Genomic DNA, 25,921 nt, shown 5'->3' with positions numbered 1-25,921 from the left:
TGTAGTTATTCTGTAAATAAAGATTTTCTGTCTTCCACGTGGCAACTTTTGCCCTGAAGTCACTCTTTAAAGTAAGCCTCAGAAACAGGCAGGTGAGCGCAGCTGAGAGCCCGGAGAGCAGGTACCCATTAGTGCTAAACACTCGGTCTTGGTGTGAGAGAAACTTTCTTCCGTATTTCACCTTCTAACACGTAGGAGGTTGTGCTGGTGACAGGGCAGCAGAACTGTCCTGTATCTCCAATGCTTTACTTCTGCTCGGTGAAGGCGTGGAGGAGGCAGACTTTGCTGCAAAGCCTTTCTGCTCCCTCTGTGCTCAGCGCGCACGCTGCGGCCTCGGGAAGCCTCTGCACCACAGTTCCACAAGAACACAGAGTCACTCAGCTCTTTTCTTTCTTTATTTTTTTATTGAAAGCTTCATCAAAGAAAACAGAAGTTTAAACCTAACATCCACTGATCTACAGAAAGCCCCAGGAGTGGGAAAATGGCAGCTATTAGGATTGTGGTACAAATGGAAAACATCAAAAAAAAAAAATCATAGCAGTACAGATCTTTCAAAGACATTCTGAGACATCAGCACACAGATGCCCATATAAATAAGATTCATAATTTAATGTGTCACAGAGGTTCTGTATTCTACATTTTGGCTACAATGAGGTGTGTAAGGGCTTTAAAGAACCTCTGTCCCACTTTCGTGATGCACGTTTTCTTGATAGGAAGTTCATCTGCTATCAAAGCTGCTTTGATTTTTTTACAGACAGAATCTGTTCATTCTCCTTTAAAAAGGAAAACAAATAAGTGTTCCTATATGAATTCTGTATGCTTCCTGATTTTTACATAAAGTTGTTTTGCCTCCAAAAGATAGTAGAATTTTCCTCCACTCTGGAATACAGAATATTTAATAATACTTCAGTTACATAAACATCATGTTCTCTTCTCTAGGCTGTATTTTTGGGCTTTTAAAAATATAACTGTCTGTAAATTCCACCAAATTCATAAAATTTTTATCCAAGAGAAAGACACTTATAGGCAGAAATTAAAGTTGGGCAGATACTCTCTTAAGGACAGCAGATCCAGATCTTGGAAGGTGCTTAGACCTCGCAGGGTTTGGCCCTACAAGGAGACATGTATTTGTGAACCTGTCAAAGGCTGATATTTTTCTCTTCATTACACATTTTTACTGACTTGAAAGAATGCAACTGTCACTGTTGGGGAGTGAAATCCTGAACAACTGAAATAAAGACAAACATTTTTCTCATCATGAAAAGCTAAAGCAACACTTTGTCTTTTACTTTTTAACAACTTTTCTCTCTCAGTTTTCTGTTAATTTGAACAAAGAACATGTTAATAAAGGGGAGAAGAAAGGGTCTCTTCTGCCTGCTTTGAGGCACAAAGGTGAATAAATCTCTCGGGTACATACAGAGCTCTAGCCCATTTAGGTGACAGGAGCAATATAGAAAAAAACGGTGCTCTTTTTGAGGGCTAGCTTTCCTTACGCTGCATCTTTGCTGCTTGCTGAGATTCTAGAAATCTGCTCCAGTGAGGGACAGGAGTCTGCCGGTCACTCAGCCCTCCTCTGGGAAAATGTGCGGGCGTGACTGTGTGTACGCGTATTAGAAATGAAAGGAATCATCATTATTAGAGCCAATTGCCATTAAACTGAAAAGACTAATACACCAAATGTCAGTGTCTTTGTTGTTTTCTGTTTTGCATTTCCATCACACCGTGACTGTTTTCTCAGTTCACATGGGCTACCTAGAAAGACCTGTAAAATCCCTTACCCTAGGGCACTTCTTTTGTATAAGGACCAATTTCATGTTAAATAAAGTTTCGAAAGGAAATGTTGACCATGTGTGTATCAAACGTTACTATCTTCAACTACCACATTTGGTCTCACCACTAAAAATAGATCGCTTTATTACTTTAAGCACATTATCACTCTTAAGCATGACTCTTACTGTAGGTGGAGTTCAGCTAGTCTGCCTAAACCTGTTTTGCTCATGTCAACCTCAGCATTAAAATGAAGTGGCATGAGGAGCACCATCAAGCTTAAAATCATGAAGCATGGCAATTTCTTAAACACTTATTATCAGTCTCATCCTTCAGTACCATAAACAACATAATATAGATCCAAATACTATGACATATTAAAAATAAACTTTATTACAATGCAGGCTTCCTCAAATTTGCTGAGTTTTGGTACACATACATACATAAATAATACCCTTCATTCGATTTTTACTTGTGTAAAAATCCATTTGAATGCTTCAGCCCATTGCCCATTGAAAGTTTAAGCCCTCAACTTCCCTAATAACCAGCCTTTATCTTCTACAGTTGGGCATGCATCCATAGCAGAAGACAATACAATGTGATGCAATTGCTCTCAGATATGCCTCATTCTGCATTACAGTGGATTTCTTGACCAACACAACCAAGGCAGTCTCTTGGTAAACAGAACTATACAAGTAAGCACAAGCTAAGGACATTTCAAGAGTCTGTTTCACTGGAAGGCAATAGGAGGACATTCACAATTTGTGGCCTGACTGTCACAGGTGAAAAGTGCTTACAAAACCAGCAGTAGAGCCAGATAGGAAGAAGAGTCCCTCAACGATCTCACTGGAAAAAGTGAGACTTTTCAGTGCCCTGATCTACACTCTGGTCAGCACCTGCAAATATAACACTCTCTTCAGTTCCACTGTGTCATTTTTTTCTCAGTGTTAAGTGACGAGCCCAGGTATTCAGAATTTTCTAGCCATAATTCATATTTTTCTGACACCCATCCTGTATTTATCTTTTAAAGTAAAAACAAAAATACCAAACCTGAACATCCAGATTTGACTATTTACAAGAATTCAGGTGTGATGGAAAGTACATACGCAGTTCAGCTTATGGATTTGATGTTGCTTCTAGACCGCTGGGCCTTTGACTTCTAGAGTTGTTTCTGCAATCTTTCAGGAACCCTCGTGATATTTAAAGCTAATTGGCAAGACATAGATACTGACTTTATGAATTCTGATCTTCAAAAACAAGAAAAAAAAAGAAACTCAAAAAGACAATAATAAACCTTCCAATAAATCTTATTAGCCAGAACATAAAGAAAACCAGTTTTAGAGTTCAGAAGCCACCAAGTATTCCTGTGCTATGATGACAACCATGCAGCAAGTGTGTTGCTTTTCGTTATCTTTTATCTCACCTTAAAATTTTTTACAAATAAGTTACCACTTTCTGAGCATTTTGTATGTTCCATTTTTTTTTTCTTACCTTACGATCTATGTCTATTTATACTCAAAGCTCACATTACATATAAAACATAGACTTTCAAGTACCATTTCACTGATTTTTGGGAACAGTAAGATGATCAATTGCATTTAGGGGATCCATTTTCTTTCCTCTTCTTCTTCCTCTATTTCTTTGCTTTGTTTCTTTTGATTTCAAACACTATTAAACATTGCAGCATGGAAAAAAAGAAAAGGAACAATTCTAACACAGAATGCATTTGAAACACTTTAAAGTGACAGGCATCGTGATACCGTGCTGCCTGTCTGACTTAATAAAAAACACTGAGATTGCTTAAATTTGTTTGCTGAAAAAAATAACAAAAATGTTTCTGAATGTATAAATAAAGCAGCAGAGTTCTGAATAGAAACAAGAAGGTACCTCAGCATATTCATCAGCCACATGGTAGCTACCTTGTAGCCTCATTGTTGATAGTAAATGAGACTTTTTGTATGTCACATTAGAACTAACACAGAAACAAATATGTTTATTTCCTATTTAACTGAATTGTGCCCGGGATTATCACTATTTGTACAAAGAATTCAAAGAGAGACAGAAAGAGAGTATGTGTAGAAAGGAAGAAAATAAGGCTAGATTGATTTTTCCCCCATATGCCCTCCAAAGACAGAGGGAACCTTTATCCAAGGACAAAATTCAAGTGCCACTCTCAAAAAGCAACATGTAATGAGACAGTATGTGGAACAGCAAGAGATGTGATTTTTTTTTTCTGAATTAAAAACGTGAATATTGTTGTTCTTTTACTTTGGCATCATCTGGTTTTCAGAAGTGTCGAGTATCAACAACTACTCTGGAGAAAGCAGAAGTTTTATCACTTCTGAAAATCAGGCCCTCTTCCTATGGTGAAGAACCATGTGAACTCCCATTCCTCTCTTTTATATGTTGCATATCTAGCAGCCATTTACTTGGGAAACCCCCTCCCACCCCACACTACATTAAAATATATGATCTTGTTTTATCAATTTAAAAAAATAATTGTGTACTTTTCCCCCAAAAGACAGGTTAGGGAAACAGAGATCTCTTTTTAGATTTGGGTGGCTGAATCAGATTGATCCAATATAAATGTTTGAATTTAATTATTTTTAATGGATACCCTGTCTCTAATGCACCACAATAAATGTGATGAAGCTTCCCCTCTCTTCTGAATGGAGGAAAGTTTAAAAATGTTTGGTTTAAATTTACATATAGAAATATGTATATGTATGTATATATTTAAATGCTGCTTCTCTTCTGCCTCCTTAAGGAAAAAAAAAAATCATCTTTTGACTTGCTTTTCACCTTTTTTGGTTGCTTGGAAAAATCAAGGGCCATAATCAAGATTTCTCTGTGGAAAATAACTGTCATTCCTGAAACAGGTTTCAGTGGATTCAATTTAGTTAGTGTCTTTTCTGCCTAATCATACTAATTAGTGATTGTCAGCCAACATATTAAGACAACGGAAATCATAGCAGAGAAGAATAATTTTAAACTTCCTGCCTGCATGACAATACTAGCGTAAGTCATTTTCAACATTTCTGCTTGTATGGGAGAGCTAAAATGAGAACAAAGATCGAGTTTGCTTTCTGTCGCATCTAACTGGCAATTCGAACGCATCACCAAAAAACGCAGAATTAAGGTGGCTATGCATGCTGGACGATGACAAAGACTGAGGTGAAGAAATGAGTCTGTGGTGTGTTGGAATTCAGAAGGAAGACTGTTGTTTCAGAAGAAATACCAAGGATCAGGCAATTTAACAGAAAAACCCATCAAAATTAAGCCCACCTGGACAGATTAGTTGGTGACCCGCTCTCCTGCTTTGTGATGTTCTCCAAAGCACACCATCAATAAGCTTCTCATACCAACTATTCTGAAATTTCCACTATAAACATATGCAGTATGTAAAACACCAGTGGAAGATAGTTTAAACAAACAAGAAAGTAAGAACTGGTCCGGCCATGTAGGTCAAATAAAGATAAAAAAAGAAAAAAACCTCTATCTTCTGGACTGCGTTAGGGTGTCACTTCATCTTTGGTATAAAATAGGCCATCCATAGGCTGCATTTGTTCACAACTAGGAAAGACTACAGAAATTGTCAACAATTTCTTCTATCTATTGCTTTTTTTGCACTTTTTTGACCATAAGCTCCTATCTACTTAAGTTTTTTTAATGCTCTTAAGCTAGGTTTTTGCAATGTGACAAGCAAAGCAGACTAAAAACTTCTTAAAGCTCATAAAAAAGACTGCAGATAAAAAGCACTAATGCTTTTGCTAGCGATCACGCTTTGTAAATAAAAAAATCTGCATTCTGCAAGAAAAAAACCCTGCATTCTCTACAATGCAGCAAGTTTTTTTCTCAATTCAATAACTTTACTGTAAAATGCTTTAGCCTTCTAGAATTTTTTTCTGTCAACACTTAAGACAAAGTTCATAAAAGTCCCAGCATTTTTCCAATCCTTTCAGTTGCCACAGTTCCTTTATCATCAACTTTTCTTCAAAGAAGAAAATCATTTTCTTTTAAACTGTACAGTTTATTTTTGTTCACCCCAAAAACTCAGTCTATTAAACTTCTGCACCAGCACCGGTGTGAGCAGTTTCAATTCATTCTCGGGTTTTCTAACAAGACGTTGACAGCTTGCCTTGAGAGCCTTTGACGTCCTTAAAATTAAGGCAATTAAGATTCAAGATAAACCTTACCTAAACATTTCTTTAAAACAAACACTTGAACAACAACAAAAAAAGAAAACAACAAAAAAAGAACAACAAAAAAAACAACCAAAAACCACTCTAAATTTAAAACAAGAAGAAAAATAAAATGAGAGAAAAAGAGTAGCTTAATTTTTGAGGAAGACAATTGGTTTTCATCTCAGCTTGCTCCCTCTTGACATCATCAGTTTTTTTCTGTTAAAAAAGAAAATCTAGCTACACCTCCAGGTAAATTCTGAATTCAAATGTTCGTCCAGATGAAATGTCAACCCAGCATTTCTCCTCTGGGTTTTTTCTTTAGTTAAGAAAAAAAAAATAGCAAAAATAAAATTGTCAGACTACATGACGGAACCATTTGCACAGCACATAAAAACACTGTTTTGTTTTCGTTGGGAAAGGTAGAAAAAAAAAGCATTCATTTGACGCCTGTGCAAACTGGAAGCCAACTTCTTGTTCAGTGAAGTTTCTCCATTCAAGGCAAAGATTTCAGACCGACATTCTTCAGTCCTGTTTATTGTCTGTAAAAACAATTGAATTAAAGTGGTCATTAAGTCAAAACAACTTTGAAATAGGCTGCTCTCTTTTTTTTCCACCCAATTCCCTTTAAAAGTTATCCAAGCTAAACTAGCTTTGCAGCTGTTTAAATATGATACCACCACCAAGCTGAAAATAGTCAGGCAGAAATAGGGAACTCCTGCTTTGGGGACGTTAACACATCCTAAGCAAATGACTTTACTTTTGTTAATGCTATGCTTAATGGGCAGTCCAACTTCAATGAAATGAGATGAATACGTGGCTTAGCACTGTGTAAATATTTCAAGAGTAATACAATAAGAGAGTGAATATTTTCATAATATTAAGTGGCACTATTTATTTTGGATACTAATGATAAAACAAAGGATAAAATTACAATAAAAGGATACGTCCAATTTGTTAATAAGAACACATTTTCTGATGGCAAGAACAGTTAGACTGTGAAACAGTCTGCTTAATGAGCCAGTTATTTCTAACTTAGAAACTTTTGAGATAATATTAGAAAAATATTTTTTTTTGAACATATAGTTTCAAGTCTTGCTAAAATTAGCACAGAGAACAACCTAAACTACCATTTTTTTTCTTAAGATAACTCTCATTTTGTGTTTTTGAGGTTTCATGAAATTTAAAGATACGTCTAATAAAATTTATCTTGTTAAGATGATACGAGATCCTGGGGGAGATGTAGATCCTACTTACAAACACTAGTAAATCTATCAGTAAGCTACCAGTAAGAGATAGTTATTGCTTCTCCTACAATTCTCAAACCTTGCAAGGAAACAATGCTTTTACAACTCAAGTTCAACTCAAGAAAAGCTAGCACCTTTCCTTTCTGAGCATTAAAGCATTTGCCTTGCTTAGTTTTAAATTAATTTTATTATTATGAGTTAATATTTGCCACAGAACTATTTCTTCAGTATGGTAAACATAAAATGAACTTTGATTTTAAATATTAAACTTGCCAAAGAATTTTTTTCATTGCACGAAGCCTTGAAATTAATATTTTGAATGTAACAACAGATGTATGTGGAAAATAAGAATTAACTATTTACATAGGATTTCTAAAGCAGTTCTCTATGCATAACTTCCAGTAGCAGTACTCAAGTTGGACTTCTCAGTGCCTAAGATTTTACTGCCTCTCTGAGCAGAGTGGGCACCAAAGGGTCACAGCACACATTCTCTAACAACCTGGCACTGAGGTCGCCCAGAAAAGGCTTCAGAAAAAGTGAACTCTTCCTACATTTAAAATCAGAGTATTTTGTTCAACAGAGTTTTGTTTAGGGGTAAGAGAGTACAATTTCCAGGGGGAAGGATCACCATTTACAGCCACTTCATAGATTTCACACTCTTATGTGGAAAATTAAAGATTTATGAGGAGAAGAAAAGAGGCATTGCGGGTCTAAAACAATTAAGGTGATTTCCTCATAGAGTTGAGCTGTCTGCTCAGAAACAGAAGGCTGCTTCTCCTATATTGCTCCACTTCTAGAAGTCAGGTTTTTGATATGAAGTCATCATTTCTGAACATCCCTGTGTGGGATGCTCAAATAGAGCAGCCAGCATATTAAATGAAAGAATGTGTATGCTGATGAAAAAAAGGGGAACTTAATTTTTAAATCTTACGGTTTATTTTTGCGTACAGAGAGTACAAGATCCTTGTAACACCCTGAGTACCTTTCCCCTCCTTCATTGCCTGCAGTTTCATGATTGTTGTAAAGAAAATAAAAACAATGAAATACACTGTTAGAACTTTTCTCCTGACTGATCAGTTCCTATGAAACTGTTTTTTAGTGTCTGCCTTTTCCTTTGCCTATATTTGACAAAACCATTATGTGGTCATGTTAATTACTTCCTCTCTATTGCTTTGAAAACAGATGTATATTGGGCATGGTACTTGTTATTAATAAATGTGCCCTTCGAAGAGTGGATTAAAAACATTATATGTTAATTGCTAAATAACTTCATTTGATATTATGTTAAAGGTTACCGAAATATTCTGGTAGGAATTGTTGTAAGACAGAGATTGCATACATATTTGTTTCTTTCTACAACTTCCCACACTTTGCATTTCTGCCCACAACTGGCAGACACAAATAGAGGGCACTTTTCAGAAAAAAAAAAATCATAGTAAAAAATATGTAGTGGATCTCTCCATGTGATTTAAAAGGAAAGAATTTGCTCTGAATATAAATGCCAGTGCCATTAGAACTGTAGCCATCACCGCAACAAGGCAGTAGCTGGCAAGGAAAGATGAAGGATCTCATTCTCAGAGAAGGTGGGAATTCACCATGTGAGAAAGAACACAGCACTCATTTCAATAAAGAATCACAATGCAGTTTCCTCCTCTGTGGGAAAAATTCCAGAAGCAGCTGCTCACAGCTACCTTATGAACACATCTGAACTGAAGTTCTTTTGGTTGGAGACTTAACTGAAAGCGAACTGGATCATGGGAATGATCAAATCCAAGTACCTTCAGAACACAGTCATCAAAGCCAGTGAACAGGATGGCACTGTCACGTGTATTTTTCTCTTGGCCAACTGTATTCTGTAAGTACTTTGCCATCACAGGTACTAGAGAGGTTGATGGCTAGGAGGGGTACACATGCATAGACTGTGTCTCCAAAATAGAGTACTGGATGAATCAACAAAATGCTTGTGATCAACTGCTTTTGTATTTACATCTGAACAAATATGGGAGTGACATATGAAAAAGTGAGGTATTATAAACATAAATATGGCATTCAAAAAGGAACATTGTGTGATCTGACACCATTGTTTATTCATGCGTTAAACAAAGAAATGCATCTTCCACTTCCAGAGGTCACAAATGAAGTAAAGCAACTGACAGATTGGTATAATTCTTATCTTCTCTATACCAGCTCACATATTATGCCTCTTGCACCATAAGTACTATGTCACGATGCATTAACTGACATACCGAATGTTTTTCTTATCTGATGATTTGTCTACGTCCTTCCACAAGATAAAAATTGCATAATTATTTTTACAGTGATACTGATTTTCAATGTACATGTATTAATAAATGGCTGTGTTTGGAGTACGGCAAAATTCCTAGAATTGGTCCAAATTCCTAGAATCTGTCTGTGGATCAGTACCTGTGACTAAGTCCCTGACTTGTCTTCAAGAGGACTGATTCTGTTATCTCAAAGGGAAGGAGTGTAAGAGGATAATTCAGAAAATGATGGGGTTCTAGGTCCAGCTATCAGTGTATAGATCTTAAATTTTGCAAGGTATTCCATGCAAATAAAGGTATTCCATGCAAAATAAAAAAAATATTCCATGCAAAAAATATTCCATTGCAAATAAAGTGAGCAGAGATTGAGAGAAAGACAATGAAGTCTTTTCCTCATCACAGTCTTCCATTCTGTTTCTAGCTTCTGCCCACTTGGTGCCTGCATGGCACCAGTTTAGCATGCTCATAAATACTCATTTGGGGCAATTTGCACTGTTTAACTAGCAGGACTTTCGGAAATGAACCTTCATGTTTGTACCATGCTAATTTTCGCCACTGCAAAATTTAAGTCCTGTTTATAACCTCAGATGCTAGATGGTGGTTAAGCCCAGTATGGCAACTGCTAATGCAGTTGTTGAGATCCTTCTGAGTCCAGAATAAGCAGAAGCCTGTTAGAGAGCATGGAACTCAAGAACAATTTGCTTAGGTGAGGCCATCAGGCAAAACCCTCTACTAATTACACTACTATATATACAATACTCATCTGAACTTAATGAAGCTATGCTGAATTTATATTGCTGAAATGGGAAGCAGAATTTGGGCCACTATATGGAGGAGACAAAACCTTCAGTCTACGAAGTATATGCCTACTTACTTAGACTGTTGGTAAGAATATGCAGGTGCGTGTTCACTGGATGTTTCCACTGTCATCTGTTGCTGTTGACCACTGGCTTCCTGTGATGACGATGCTACTGTCTGTGGAGAAGTATCAGCAACAACACCCTAGGGAGTCAAATAAGAACATGAAAAACTTACTATTTTTAGTCACTTTAGTGAATTACATAAAGGAACTCAGCACCAGCTCACATTCCTGTATTTCTCTAGAAATACTGTATGGTTGAGAGAGTTTGAGATAGGAGAACCACATGCTAACCCAACAAACTACATTAGTTTACAGAGATAATCCAGCAATGAGAATCTTCCTTAGTGTACTAACATCTCCAGTACTTTGTTCTCACAAGCTGCAGTGGCAAATACCTCCACATTTGGGAATGGTTCTCTGTCCATTCAAAGCCAAAGGCAAAACTTCTGACTTCAGTGGAGTCTTGATTTTACCTCTTGTCTTTTCTTTAACAAATGTATGGCTCTTCTGACTTTCACTTACCTACCCCAACTTCACAGTGAGTTCACTTTTATTTTGCTCATTTTACAGTGAGATAGAAACAAAGATTAGGTCCACCACCCTCTGCTTTATTACATGTCCATCAGAATTCTAGCTACCTTAAGAAAACAATGCACTCCGGTCAGTGCACTTATGCATATTTTATTTCAACAATAATTTTAACTCGCACTAAATATTTTTACCTGTTAAGTCAAAGCTCCAATGAAGTTTTATTTACAAATTTGTAAACAAAACAAACAAACAAAAAAGGTAAGTAGATATACAAAAGTTGATATGCATGGATTTAACATTATATTCAATTTTTTAGCCTATTTGGACAGTCTGAATTCTAACTATTTTCGCATGCTTTCAAGGTGAACTACATTTTCTTTCCTTTACTCTCATATTTGGTGTCTTGGCCACACTAATAACACTAGCAGGTCTCTCCAGGGAACATGCATTATTACCATATTGAACACAACAGAGCCAGAAGAGGGAGCACAAAGCACTTGCTTTGTTTTCATTTGAGTCCTATGTAAACAAAAGGTAGTTTATTTTACATTATCTGTGGAAAAAAAGTGTTTAATTTCCCATAAATTTTACATATCTGTTGCTTAACAGACTATCAGTATTATCTTTTTCTGTCTATGTCTTTATGCTTCTACAATTATCCATCTCATCTTGAGAATGTAAGCTCTCTGGGGCAGAGACCATATTTTTTGGTCTCTGCTTGTGGGGAGCATCCAGCGTAGCAGGGTCCTGGTTCATGATGCTACATGAATACAGATAAACAATAACAATAATAGTATTCACTGGATCAGAGCAAGACAGGCTATATATTCAGATAATATTTAATTACTACATCATAGGACTTTATCAGGCATGAATATATCAGTGGATGATGGTGAGGAGGGCTCAGGAAGAATTAAATTAATTTCTCATTGGTACTGGCCAGTACTGATGCATGAGCCACTCTCATCTCCATCCCACGGTTTCCTTTTGATTCAGATTTGTATCTGTCCAGTTTATTACCTAAGAATGGCAATTAAAAGAGGTACTCGTAGCCCATTTGTAAGTAAACAAGGCCCAGGGCAGAATTATCCTCTAGCAAAAGAGACTAAAAATATGAGCAGCACAATATGACAAAACAGTAGCAGCCTTTTCTGTGGGACCTCATTTAGAAATTTCAGAGAACTGGGAGAAACCAGGATGAGTACTTGACTGCTGGTGGTGCCATACCAACAGTACCACTAACACAGCAGCCTCAAAGCACAAAGCAGCAATAGCAGCAACTCCAAAGTCCACACAGCTGAAGACAGAAGTATGGAGACCCTGGCACCCCTCACATTACCCCAGTGTAGGGGAGAAGTTATTAATAAAAGGGAATAGCACCAAAGAGAAGCACACACTGAAGAGGATGCCAAGGCTCCCTCCTCTCGCTGTGCTTGGTGGCCCTTACAACGCTGCACAGAAGTGGAGGCCGAGCTGATGCTCTCCCAGCAGCTTGTGGTCTACAGGGTTGAGTAAATACTTACTCATTAGACTGTCATCAGCATGACTCAGCCCCAAGGAGGGAGGGAGCGAATCCTTCCTCAAGGATGAAAAAGCACTCAGTCAGTGCAGCATCCTCCACGTCTGTATATACAAGAGGAAGGTTTCCATTGCTCAATCACTTTTTCTGGTGGCTAAATGTTTCAGCAATTATCTATACTTGCTAAGGACCGCATCAAACCCTCTTGCAATCTTCTCTTCATGGAATCTCTTTTGGGTTCGTGGTCTGCCTTGCTGGGTTTGTTTTCCTGTCTCTTCCCATCTCCCTCCCAAGTACATGGGGAAAAAAATAGTAATAATCACTGATACTTTATTCCATATCTTGCTGTAGAGCAAAAAAAATGCAAAACAAGAGCCCTTGCAAATAATCAATCGATAAATAAATAAATATAAAGGGAAGGAGAAAGAAAGAAAAGAAAAAGAGAAAGAATGTGCAGTCTTAATTTTAAAAGCTGGAAGATGTACTATTCCATAAAGTGATTTTTAGGCCCCTCTCAAAAAACAGGTGCAATGAGGCATAATAGATAGAAGACTTCTGTTACCCCTTTACTCTGCTTTCTTGGATGGAGATAAACTTACTTCAATAGGGACAGCTGTTGGAGGCACAGGAGTGTACTGGGGAATGTAGGTCCCTTGCATAGGTGCAGCAGCAGTCATGTACTAGAACAAATTGAAGGCAAATTAACATTAGAAAACTACAATCAAGCTGCAAAAAAAACCCAACATATTAGAAGCATGATGCTCTTTCAATTTTCTGTAAAGAGTTTGTTGGTTAATGTATAGTCTATTATTTCTTTTAATTAAGGATTTTAGTGAATGGTAGGAATTACCTTCTAGCTATTAAAAATCACAGTCTTGAACTTCAAAGTCAGGTCACATTTGAATAGAGGCGATAGTAAACATATTGCTGATAGATTCAGATTGTATTATTTTTTCACATGCTTTCTGAAACTGAGAGACTCCTATTTGTACTTATGAATAAAACAGTAAAGAGACATGATAACAGCCTATATATATATATAGTGTTTACAGACACAGAAACATTCTAAACAATATTTTGGAATCTTATTTATCTTATCTTAATGACACCTACAAAACATGAAGCACAAAATTTGACAGTTTTATTCCCGTCTATATTTAACCATATCATTAAGAGCAGTTCAGTTTACAGGGAGTGGAGGGGTGATCCAAGACAGGAAAAATAAACGAAGAGGAAAACATGTCTGGGAGCCTTTTGTACATAGAAGCCTTAACTAAATTCTTAAGGATCATTTTTAATATCCAGGGATCTTTTCTATGCATTTTGAAGCTTCTCCCAATTATTCTTACAGCAACACTTGGTATTAGCTTCTCCAAAATACTTTCTCAAGTACTACAAGATACTCTTTTTTTTTTTTTAAATTTATGAGTGCATGTGAATTTTGCCATCGGTATGGCACTAATCTCTTTATATACAGCAATTCTTAAAAAGCTCTTGAACTGAATGCAACAGATTGTTCAAGTCTTCAAATAAAGTATCAATATTAAGTTGTCAGATCCGGATGTACTTTTCTTTCTACAATCCAGTCCTAACTGCATGTCTTCACTGACAAGAATCTCAGAATGTGCCCAATCCCACAACTGACTGTATGACACTTCCACTACATATTATCTTCAAAGACACACTGAAGATCTGAATCAGCCCAGAATGTATTTGATGAATTTTAAAATGCGTTAAATATAGATTTGCTTCCTGGCAGAGCTAGAAGTGCTGGCAAGATTTTATTCTGCTGTTTATAGTAAAATTTACATTTAAAGCACTCTCTCACCTCAATTCTAAACTAACTGGATGGCTTGATATGCCTGTCACAAACATGCATTACGAAATTGCAGAGTTGGGTACAGACTGGCGAAAGGCCTGAGGGAATGAGAACGTCATATTTGAGAATCCAAGAGCTAAATTCTGAAGTAAGAATCATTTACTTTTCATTCAAGTAACAAAAAAGTAAAGTAAAAGGAAAAAAAAAGTTATTTCAGTGAAATTGTTTTCTATAGAACAAATAATCAATGAGAAACATAGGCGACATAGAATGTACACTTGTAATAGGAGCAGAATGTTGTGTTGAAAATCATTACAATATTTGTGAATACAGATTCACAGCATTTTCCTTTGAGACAGAGAGAGACAGGAGCGTCCCCCATGTATGTGTGCCTGTACCAGGCCATGATTTTCTGCATCTCCTTTCTCTTCTTCTTCAGAAATAGAACTGAATTCAATAGTTTTTTTATGAATGCTAACCCACCAAAGACATTAGGCCAACTGTCCCTATTGTACTCAGTACAGTTGGGCTATTCTCCTGCCTTAAGGATTAGGAACTAATGAGAATGCTACAGCGGGGTGTTCCCGAGTGGCTTCCGCTCCATTCATTCTGCTTTGTAGTGCTGCCGTCACATGTTGGGGTGACATCCGCTGTGTGGCATTGTTCTAAACATGTCAATATTTAACAGTAACCTGAAGCTCTCACTCTCACAGTTCTGCAATGACCTATAGGGGCTTTAAATACCTACCCAGGCTAGCTTCACTCAAATATATAAACATTTTAATTACCAGTGTTAATTTAAAGACTAAAGTGGCATTATTCAGCTTAGATTTCCTCAGACTTCTTCCCTGAACCCAGCAGATCACTGCTGAGACTCATAAGGCGCAGTTGTCTTCCATTCTCTTACCTTACACACAAACATATATGAGTTCTAATACAAAGACATCAAATTATTCAACTGCCTTTTAATTCAAACAGCTCCATTTTTTGCAAAACCCTTTGGCATTGAGTTCTGTAGCACAACGGAAACTGTCTGGGAATTACTTGGTGTTTTTGCTGGCAAGCACTGCTCTTGGTAGCGCAAGAGCACGGAGCATCCCAGTTGTGCCAGACTCCATGAAGGACTCCAAAAATGTGACTTCTTCCCTCTACATAACATATTCTGCTCATGTAAATGTCCACTGTAACGGTGGTTCAACCTTTTGGTTAAATCACTTGGAGCTCTAAAACAATGTCAAGAACAGTTAAAAAAAATTCTGTGAGCAAAATTAGTTGCAACAATGGCATAAATGAAATCATTTTACCCAGCTGGGCAGCTAAGCTCCACCACAACTGCTCTCTCACTCCCCCTTCTCACAGGGAAAGGGGGGAGAAAATACGATGAAAAGCGCTCAAGGGTTGAGATAAGCACAGGGAGATCACTCAACAATTATTGTCACAGGCAAAACTGACTCAGCATAGGGAGATTAATAAAATTTACTACCTATTAATAACAAGCTAGAGAAGTGAGAAACAAACAAACAAACAAACAACAAACTAAAGACACCTTCCCCCATCCACCCTCTTCCACCTCCTCCCCCTGAGCAGCACAGGGGAATGGGGGCTGCGGTCAGTCCCTGTCGCTTCATCTCCACCGCTCCTTGTCGGTCACTCTGTGCCCCTGCTCCACGTGGGGTCCCTCCCACAGGATGCCGTCCTTCCCGAACTGAGCCTGCGGGGGCTGCCCACAGGCAGCAGCTCTTCAACGAACTGCTCCCACATGGCTCCGTACCACGGGGTCCATCCCCCAGGAGCAAACTGCTCCAGCACGGGTCCCCCACGGGCGGCAGCTCCCTCCAGACCCCCTGCTCCTGCGTGGGCTCCTCTCCACGGGCTGCAGCTCCGGCCTGGGGCCTGCTCCTGCGGGGGCTCTCCATGGGCCGCAGCCTCCCCCAGGCCACATCCACCTGCTCAGGACCATGCAGGATGAAGATTCTCCTTTATGGGCATTCCTTAATTAAGGGTCTCTGTTGTGATGGGGCTCCATGGTGAGCACAGGTCCTGTACTCATGCATTTAATCTGCATATAGCTTATATCACCTATCTCAAGAAATTAATGTAACTTGTAAGCAGGCAAATGGAAAAAATAGACTTCTCTGTCATAACATCACTGAGATTTATCTTCTCCATAAACCATACACGAGTTCTTTGTCTGTATGTACGTTTGAAAGGGAGACAGCATATCTCACGATTGGCTAAGAGCACCCAGTTAATTCCACTAAATATTAGTATTGTAAACACTGAAATAAGAGAATCTGAAAAATCCAAGCCCACTCTTTCTCTGTCATACTCTTCCATCAGGATTAAAGATTCTTAAGCTAGAATGTGATTGGTCATTCAATAAAGTATTCACAAGGCAGAAGAAAACATTGTCCATTCTTCTTCACCTGTACAGGCTTGGTGGGTCTAAAAGTAGAAGGTGTTTATTTATGACAGCGAAATGAATAATGACTCTATGCACAGGTGACAGATCTGGAGGGTTTCAGGGAGCTTGTTTGGCACTCTGATACTTTAAAAGCTAATAATTTCTAAATCAGGAAAAAAAAAAAAGAGACACTGCTGATGGTACCCATTCTCTTAATTTGTTTGTACACTAGGATAAGGAATAAAAACTGTAAAAAGCTGTATAAAAACTGTTTAAAACTGTAAAAAGGTACATTTAGATTAATAATAGGAAGAAATAGGAAGAAATTCTTTACTATGAGAGCAGTGAGGCACAGGAACAGGCTGCCCAGAAAAGCTGTGAATGCCCCATCCCTGGAGGTGTTCAAGGCCAGGCTGGATGGGGCTTTGGGCAACCTGGTCTGGTGGGAGGTGTCCCTGCCCATGCCAGGGGGGGTGAAACTGGATGATCTTTAAGGTCCTTTTCAATCCAATCCATATCATTCTGTGATTCTATGATTCTATTAGTTTTTTCATGCAATACACAGAGTCCAGATTCTTATCACTGAAGATGCGCAATATTATAACATAATGCACACTTTACAATGCCTGTCTGCTTAATTCAGGCTGCACTCATCAGAGCAGCAGTTTATCCTATATGCTACATTAGCAATTCTGTTCACACCTTGTTCTAATGGGATTTTTGTCTTTAACTTTTTGAAACTGCTTAAGTATGTGAAAAAATATATAAGGTGGAAAATGAGGGAGTAGTGATACACACACATCTGCTCTCCTTTTAGAGTAACTTTTTAGAATAACTACAAAGAGTTAAACAAAAGGAGGTAGGTAACAAATAAGGAGCGGTGAGGGACAAAATGAAACTGTGGGAAGGATCATGATTAATTCAGAGGGCAACGTCAGTTCTTACAGATCTACAAACAGTGGGGTATCGCAGCCTGGCTCCAGCAAGACTCCTTGAGCCTGCAGTAAACACTAAGCCCATAAAGGCAGCAGCCACTGGGAAGAAAAAAACAGGAGGAAAGCAGCTGCCTGCCCAGCAAGGGAGCACATTGAGGGAGGACAATGTGTTTCTCCCATCACAGGTGGAGTTGAGTGACCTGGGAGTAAGGTGCAGACAATGTCCAGTTATTTATTTGCCCTAGTCAGCCTTTCTTGGGCACAAGTTAATGCAGAGTCAGGCAAGTGCCTAGCAGGTGAGATACATGGCAGACACCTCTTATTCCAGTCATTAGGTGCTGAGCTTCAGCTGAGACAGTACCTGAAAGAGCGAGTGCCTCTTGCAGGACTCCATTTATTCCACCAGCAGACTTTGACCACACACTATTTAAATTCTGAAGGTTATCATTAACAGAAACCATAAGAAACCACCCTCAAGTACAATTCTATTTTTAAGCCTAGTTGCCTGTGAAATAACACAGCTGTGATTACAAGAAGGCTACTGGTTGTATGTTAATTCTCAGAGCCACTATGAGCACTGGGAGATTTTACAGAGTGACAGCAGTTGATAACCTGATCAACAATGAATTTGTTTCCTAGTAGAGAGAAAATCAGTATTTACAAAATGAGATATTAGCATATAAGTTTGCAGTAGATTCAGAAACCCTGAACACTTAGGATTAGTAAGCTTATTAAGGACAAGGAAGAAGGAACTTTTATAAAATTAGTGTGAAAATGCTACTTTGTTTTGCTTTTATTTTTCTAGAAATGTCTATCTGATGCAAGAATCATCTTTCCCGATTTCATAGACCCACACGATCCCGAGAAGGTGCAGAGCCTTTTCAGCCAAGGATAGAGCCAAACTGCAGAATCCCCACACCAGCATAAGCTATTAAACATTGTACCACATCAGCCTGCTGAAGGAAGATTAAATGGGTCTTCTTATGTGAGTAAATGCTAACCCATGTATCTTAAATGAGCAGAGATTCCAGAGTCTGGTCTTCAGTGACTTTGTGTGGTTTCATATCGCTGCATGAGCCACAGTACAGTGACAATGACTTAGCTTTTTAGGATTCTCAGAATTAATGCCAGGGTTTATTTGTGTGTATGTGTTATTTTTTTTTAAACCATCTGAGAAGTCTAGACACTGCATCACTAACAGAATTATGTGAAAACATTTACATTGCTGGAAAACTGAAGGAAATGAGACTGTTGGCTGGATTTATTTTTATCACCTCTTTTATTTTCTTACGAAGGAAACCTGCCCTCCCACTTTCAAATCTCTTTCCCTGCAAAGAAAAACTGCATCTCTCATTGACCCTTGTGAAATGGTTGTAACTGTAATGAAACATACAATAAAACTGCACTTTTTTTTTTTGTCCTTGGTTCCACCTTCTCATTTGAAAATACCCTGTTCTCCACCAGAAAAGAACATTGTCTTGCTGTGTCCTCTTATCCCATAGTCCGGCATGGAGATGCAGAACTCAGGAAGAGAAAAGGACCATCTAGTTCATCAGCACCACTGGTGGTTCAATGAAATACAATATCCAGCAGTCATAGCTTTTACTTTAAACTTCAAATATCTTTCACTACCCAGAAGCATTCTCATCTTCCAGCTCAATCCTGTAATTATTGAATAGCTGTTATTAATCTTAGTTTTTCCCAATTAATGAACACGAGAATAAAACCTATGGAGTTTTTGCATATATTACAATATTTTTGCTAATAATTATCTGCCTGGCCTAAAATACAATGCTATTTTACCACACGATTACCACAGCCCTATCAAGTATAGCACTGTCATTCAGCAGAATCCCATCACTGGGCCACTGCACTCATTGTTCAGGCGGAGAATAGAAATCTTTACAAGATTTAACCTTCCTTCCCTGCTGCTCAGTAATACAAATGTATTTAGGAACACCGGCTATCACTTCCCTTTCAACCTTCCTAATGAGATGTTACCTAATTCTCCGAGCAAGTTAAATGAATGTAGAGAGAATAATAACTTCAAGAACTATATTTACTAACTAATCTCCTTTTCTCTTCAGGAGTTCTAAGTATCCTTCACAAATCCCTACCTTTGGAAATCAGAGTAATACAAAGGTATTGAAGAAACAGTGCAGAAGAACAAAACCCCCCACAGTTAACAGGTCTTTTCTTTATTTCTGAATTCAGGTCTGCTACTAAAATAGAGTGATCAGGACTAATCAGATAAAGACTATTTAGAGTAAACAAATGTGAGAAGAGTCAGATCACCGCATACAGCTGTGCACTAGCATACAGAAGCCTGTGTTGGTAAAATCTGTAGTTAATGTAAACAGCAATCCAGGAATGTCTACAGAAACAGATAAACCAAAAACTGGCACATTCATCTTAAGCAGGTTTTAGAGTCCGAAATCTGGTATTACAAAGGAACCTAGTGAAAATCTCAAATTGCTTTCAGATATCTCACCAGTGTATGAAAAGGCAGAAAATGGAAGAAAACCCATTAGGATGTGAAAATTAAATTCCCATTTTGATTGCATCCCTCACTAAAGGCAAGTGCAACTTCTTTCAGGAACACTTCTTTACAGCAAGTTGTTCATGTTACGTTTATCAGTCTGTACATGGCTATGGAACTCAACCTCAGATTGCCAATGATCCTGGTAGTCAATCTCAGTGCACCTAGCCCCATGATATTTTCACTCTTCCCTTCCTTGTGACAAAACCTCTGCTGTAGGCAGAGATCTAAGGAGGCTGTACAGAACTGTAGACTGACTCTCCATATGTGACAGCACGTATGAATAGCTTCAAGATGTGAAAACTACTTTTTTGCACAATTCTTAGTATCTCATGGGTCTGACGGATACATTTGCAAGAGAGCAAGAATACTCCTATGAATAAAAAAACAAAGACCAAGACTATGGTGTTCAGAGTTTCAGTTCTTGATTCTTCAATTCTTTCAGTTCTTATTCATTTCTCTGTAAAAGGGGCATTTTTTATCTTTTTCTAATGCACTCTATGAACTTGTTCTGTCAATATACATTATGAGATCTCTGGGGCAAGTTTTTGAGCATGGGTTAGTGCACAATTTATTAGACTGTCTTGCACCCTATACAAAAACAGGGTACAGTGACTATATCGTAACAAACAAGTATAATGTATCAGTCTTGGCCAGCCAGGGTCAGTAATCACAGAGATTCTGTCACAGTTATATTTTTTTCAGATTCTGTATACCGAGGAATAAAGGTTTGATGCAACAGAATTATATCAGTTTCTTCTGACATAAAAATTCCCCATGCACCCCTTTGGTTGGAAATTCTTATGAATTTCCATCTGAATACAATTTCTTCAATTAATCCTTGATGAATGGCTGCTAGTAAGAAGAAGGAAGCCTGATCTGTACATTATATTTTCAGAATAAGTAAATAAATAACTGTGTCAGTGGAACTCTCAACACATGAGCATGTTAAGCTATTATTAATAACAGGTCCATTTATATGAACAAATAATTGCTTTCTAGAGGTAAACGTGTCTTCCAGAGGCTATTACATCGTCATGAATTTGAAGAGTCTAAAAAGAAGCAGGCTAGTTGTCTGCAAACATTCATACAGTATGCATGAATCTTTTATTAAAACAACACGACAACCACTTAGGCTTGTTAAATAACAGTTGCTCATCAATCACATGCACCTTCCATTTGCTCTTTCAGAAGAGACTTAAGAGTGGACCAACTGTCCATCGGCCAACTGTCCAAAAATGAAACAGATGGAAGCAAGGACAATTACAAGCTTAAAAATCAAAACAAAAAAAAAAACAAAAAACACACACACACAAAAAAAAAACACACACACAAAAAAAAAAACAACACGCCACATAAACACACAAAAAGTCACCTGAATATTAGTAGTTCTAATTATCCTGGGACCAGGAGGAATTTCATCACCTCCTGCATGAAAAAGCAGTCACGCCTGACAGAAATATATTAGCAAAAATGTATTAGCAAAATATATTAGTTTGATAGCATTACACCATCAAACTACACCTTGGACATTCCTAAAAGCAGCTGAAACATGCTATTGCTTTGTCTCTAAAAGATCCCTAGAATCCAAAATATTAAAAAAAAAAAAAAGTAAAAGAAAAGAGAAACCATCTCAAAGCTTCATGTAAAACAGCTGTCCTCAAATACACTGTATCCAGAGATGGAGAAGACCTTAGCAATTCAGTGATCACAAAATACCTTCCAGATATAGCCTGTGTTTCTTTTTGGGGCTAACAGGGGCAGTAGGGATACCTTAAAAGTTGGCCTTCCTGTATTTATGATGGACATGCAAGGGTTAGGCAGGGGGCAATGTATTTCCTCTGGGAAATGCTGGGCCCTTATGCCTAAACATGCAAGCAAAATCATCCTGCTGCCAGGTGTGTGTAGCCGAATTACCCTGCAAAACATGCACCTGGGGCTTCCAGGCTGCTAAGCATGGGATTGGGATGGTTGAACGTGGAGTCTGCAAGCCCCCAGAGCCCAATTCTACCTGGTCTTGGGTGAGGCTCTGAAACATCTTTGTCTCCTCCTGCACACCTGGGAACTGGCAGTCCCTGTGCAGGCTTCGAGCTGCTTTTCTTCCAGGATAATCCCACAATGTCACCTGCCCAAAGCAATGTTTCTGGTGTTTTCCAACTTGTCAGTCGCATGGCTCCCAGGACTGATCTCTTCCTCAGTAAGCAAACCCGTAAGCCGACTCATTAGGAGATCTGGAAGCCCGCCCAAAGCATTGGACATGGTGGGGCTGCTCTGGAACGCAAAATCCTGGGAGCGCTTTGCAGCTGCTGCCTGAAAGCTGACATGGAGCAAGGCAGCAACCAAGAGGGATGTTTATACCAGTTGGCAGCTGTCAGGATCTTGCAGAGTATATTTTGTGTTGGAAACACCGTGAGCCATTGTTTCCAAAAATTAATTTTTGTTTGGAATTTCTGGTTCATGGGAGAATCTTTCTGTTTTGAGTTTTTAAAAGATGATTCAGAATGAAAGCAAATTTCGTAAGATGAATTTCCCACAAACTGGAAATCATGAATGTTGCTCAGCAAGCTCTTCCGTCTGTTACTCGTTCATATGTGGTCAGGGCAGGAAAAAGAGAGAATATTAACCTTTAATGGCTGATGGCAACTTCAATACACCTAAAGTACTATGTTTTAAAGTAATGCAGTACAAAACATTGTTTCTCATTAGCATATGAATTGGTCTGTTAAAATCTTTACATGTATTACGTGATCATTAGCTCTGCTTAGATAGCAGGGCTGTGGAAGGTGGCTACGGCATTTTTGTGAGGGCTTCTTTTTTCTTGCTCTCTGCAAAATCCTGAAATTATGTTGGGATAAAGGTCCCCTTAAAATTAATGTCAATGCCCTACAGATGGAGCGTGACTGAGTTAGAATATTGCAGAGCCTGTCCTTAAGCCGGTTAATCAGCTGTGGGAGGATCTCTGAAACATCAGACTGCATCAGCTCCAGGGCTGCATAACCAAAGCAGATACGTTGCCTTTTACCAGGGTGCTGGCTAAGGGGGCTGAACTATATGGCCATGTCATGAGCTTGTCTACAATTTAATGAGTTGCTTACAGTGTTGAACTCCTAAACTTATTTTGTGGTAGAAACACAGAAGCTCTCCCAGTTTGTCATTATTTCATCCAAGGGGAGGAGGGAGGAGAAAAATACTGAAAAGTAAAATAAAACAGAAAAAGAACAAAATGGAAAATGAAAAAGGGGAAAAAATGCCTGATACTTCAAACAGCAGTCATCCCTGCTTGCCTTAACCTTTCCTGTTTTGTTGTCCAAGCAATTTCCCCACTCAAATTCCCTAAAGATGTCCCTTTAGAATATCCCTTATTTTGAGTACTGCATGTCTTTCACACTATTTCCATGCACTATTTTCTTTACCTTGTACTGAGATACTTTATTTTGTTGGGAAAATGTGATCAGCACAGCTGATGAACCGTAAGTGAAGCAATCAAGAATACTAGCTGAATGCTTCAGCTCTGATTCCCACTTTGTACAGGGGAGCAACTTAAGACCTAGGAAACCTGAGTTGTTTTTGTTTTTTAAGAAAAAGCGAGCACCCATTCAACATAACACATTATCTAAAATATAGCTTTATGGGTGTTCTTAGTACCCTTTTTTTTTTTTCCCCTCGAATCACATTAGCAATGCTTGAAGGGGCCAGTAAAACAGATGTGTTTCAGTGCTGGTGAAATTGTAGCATTCCAAAGCTGTTCTTTGAATTTCTTCAGTTCTGGCTTTCCAAAGGAGACCGTGTCAGCTCACATGCATTCAAATTACATGCGATTATCAACCTGTACAGACCTGTGCTTAAACACCTCCTTAGAGTTCTGGATAACATAAGCGCAAATACTAGGGTATGAATTTACATATTTTTTTTTCTTTGGGCTAATAAAGTCCACGCCAAGTGAAAAGCAATCGATTTCAGTGGGAAAAAAACTCTCGTCCTCACTCTTGGCGTACTGATTGTAAACAGTTTTAGGCAGGGCTTAAAAAATAATAAAAAAAAAAAACATAACAGCACTCTCAGGTAAACAGCTGGTAGACAAGTAAGCCATTATGATTGTTCTTGTTCTTATTTCACAGAACGTGAAAAATTCAAAACAAAGCAAAACACAACAAAATCTCCCCAACTTCCTTCCTCCCCCTCAAATTCTGATAAGAGATGGAATATGAGAAAGATAATCCACGGAGGGAATCAACATTGGGGAAGACATACATACAAGTACAAACACCCATATTTCCTCTTTATGAATGCCCTTTATATGACAGAGCTGTCCAAACAGCACTTAAGGAGTAACAGCAAAATGCCTGACAGGCAGGTGTGATAAGTTATGGCTCAAAACGTTCGCTTGCCAGGCATAAAGGGTGACTTTTTTTTTTCCTTCTGAAAATCCTTTAAGGTAAACTCACTCCATGTCCGCTGGCATGCAGCCATTTTTCTATAAGCTCATATTACAATGCTGTATTTCTAATGGATTGGGTATGGTGCTTTTCCATTTTGCTAATGAGAAAAGCTAAAGGCCATTACTTGTTCTGATTAAGATCCCGAGGGAAGAAATGTGATGTGTATATTACCAGGCCGTACGTAAAGGAAGTATGTGGCATTTCTAATCAATCAGATGAACAGTAGACAGAAGAAGTCTTATCCTAGGACTGCAGAGGAAGAAGATATAGGGGGGAAAGGAACCATAGAAACTGTCTTTAAAAGGTGACTTACAGGAATCAGTTATAATGATATTAGTATGATCAATGACTCCAGCTATGATCTGGGAAGGATGTAATTACCAAAATGAAAACTTTCAAATGGAAAGCCTGATCAAGGGCAGAGGTACTGTCATATTTCTCAGAGTGCTGTCAGCTCCCATCCAGGCAATGCATTACTGTGTCCCTCAGGAGCGTGACAATGCTGCCTGGTTGAGCTGTGCTTCCATGGGGTGGCAGCAGACTGAGGGAGGGAGGGAGGGGTTCTCAGACCTTGCATTCAGCTCAAAACTGTGGTGAAGTCTTGGCCCAAGGGCAAATTCAAGATAACGAAAGGCAAGGCTGGGAAAAGGGAAAAGAGAAAAGTCTCAGTCACAACTGGCTTTACAGATTTTTTTTTTTTTTTAACCTAGGTGAAATACAAAGTTTAGAGACATTTTTCCATTCCTTTGTAAATGGCTGCATAGTTACAGCTAGAAAATGCTACAAGATACATACTCCAAATGGCAAATGAAATGAATAGATGGGTGTTCTAAGAGAAGACAAGATCCTTCAAATGTGTCATAACACACAGTTAGAGCCGCAGACATTATTTATAATAAATTAATTTCATTGAATATCATAAATCATTGCTCAATATTAAAACTGACAAAAATTTTAACATACTACATCCTCCCAAGTGGAATGTGATGTGACAGATGAATGAAGTATTACTGTCAATGATGGCAAAACTATAACAAGTGATAAGGACAACAGAGAGACGGTCTCTTGTACTCTCCCGAATTGCTATTAGGACACCTGGCTTTCCTCTATGCTTCTTCGCAGACACTTGGGAATGCTTCAAATAGATCCACCTGGCAACAGAAGAAAAGGTAGTAACACTACTTTAACAGAATAGTCACAAGCAACACTGGGACTGAGAATCTGAAAAACATCTCTCACCCTTCCTTGCATCAGGAGGCAATGCTGAGAGATTCCCTTAAATGTCATCAGTGACGAGGCATGGATGCTACACACAGTCATGGAAAAAAATAAGCATCACAGGTGAGAAAGCCCATCTACAGCTATCAAACCGAAATCCAACAACCTCTAGCATTTG

The 25,921-nt window shown here is 38.4% G+C and overlaps 1 protein-coding gene across 17 annotated transcripts in view; it reads right to left on the bottom strand.

Annotated features, from left to right (window-relative positions):
• Window positions 1-387: 387 nt before the first annotated feature.
• RBMS3 (RNA binding motif single stranded interacting protein 3) overlaps window positions 388-25,921 on the bottom strand; it is a 700,779-nt gene continuing 675,245 nt past the window's right edge. For 11 of the 17 annotated variants that reach the window (XM_035549747.2, XM_035549752.2, XM_035549750.2 and 8 more), the window contains 3 exons: window positions 12,989-13,069; window positions 10,352-10,479; window positions 388-6,490 (listed from right to left, as the gene is read on the bottom strand). In XM_035549747.2, the coding sequence (XP_035405640.1) occupies window positions 6,484-6,490; window positions 10,352-10,479; window positions 12,989-13,069 (216 nt within the window). In that variant the 3' untranslated portion in view covers window positions 388-6,483. Of the gene's footprint in view, window positions 6,491-10,347; window positions 10,480-12,988; window positions 13,070-25,258; window positions 25,677-25,764; window positions 25,832-25,921 lie in introns of those variants that run through there. The other 6 variants (XM_050709230.1, XM_050709231.1, XM_035549761.2 and 3 more) reach the window with 3 other exon arrangements.

The sequence above is a fragment of the Cygnus atratus genome, chromosome 2, assembly GCF_013377495.2.
Source record: "Cygnus atratus isolate AKBS03 ecotype Queensland, Australia chromosome 2, CAtr_DNAZoo_HiC_assembly, whole genome shotgun sequence".
Classification (NCBI taxonomy): domain Eukaryota; kingdom Metazoa; phylum Chordata; class Aves; order Anseriformes; family Anatidae; genus Cygnus; species Cygnus atratus.
Note: the sequence above shows the minus strand (reverse complement) of the source record. Positions and strands in the feature narration are given on the sequence as shown.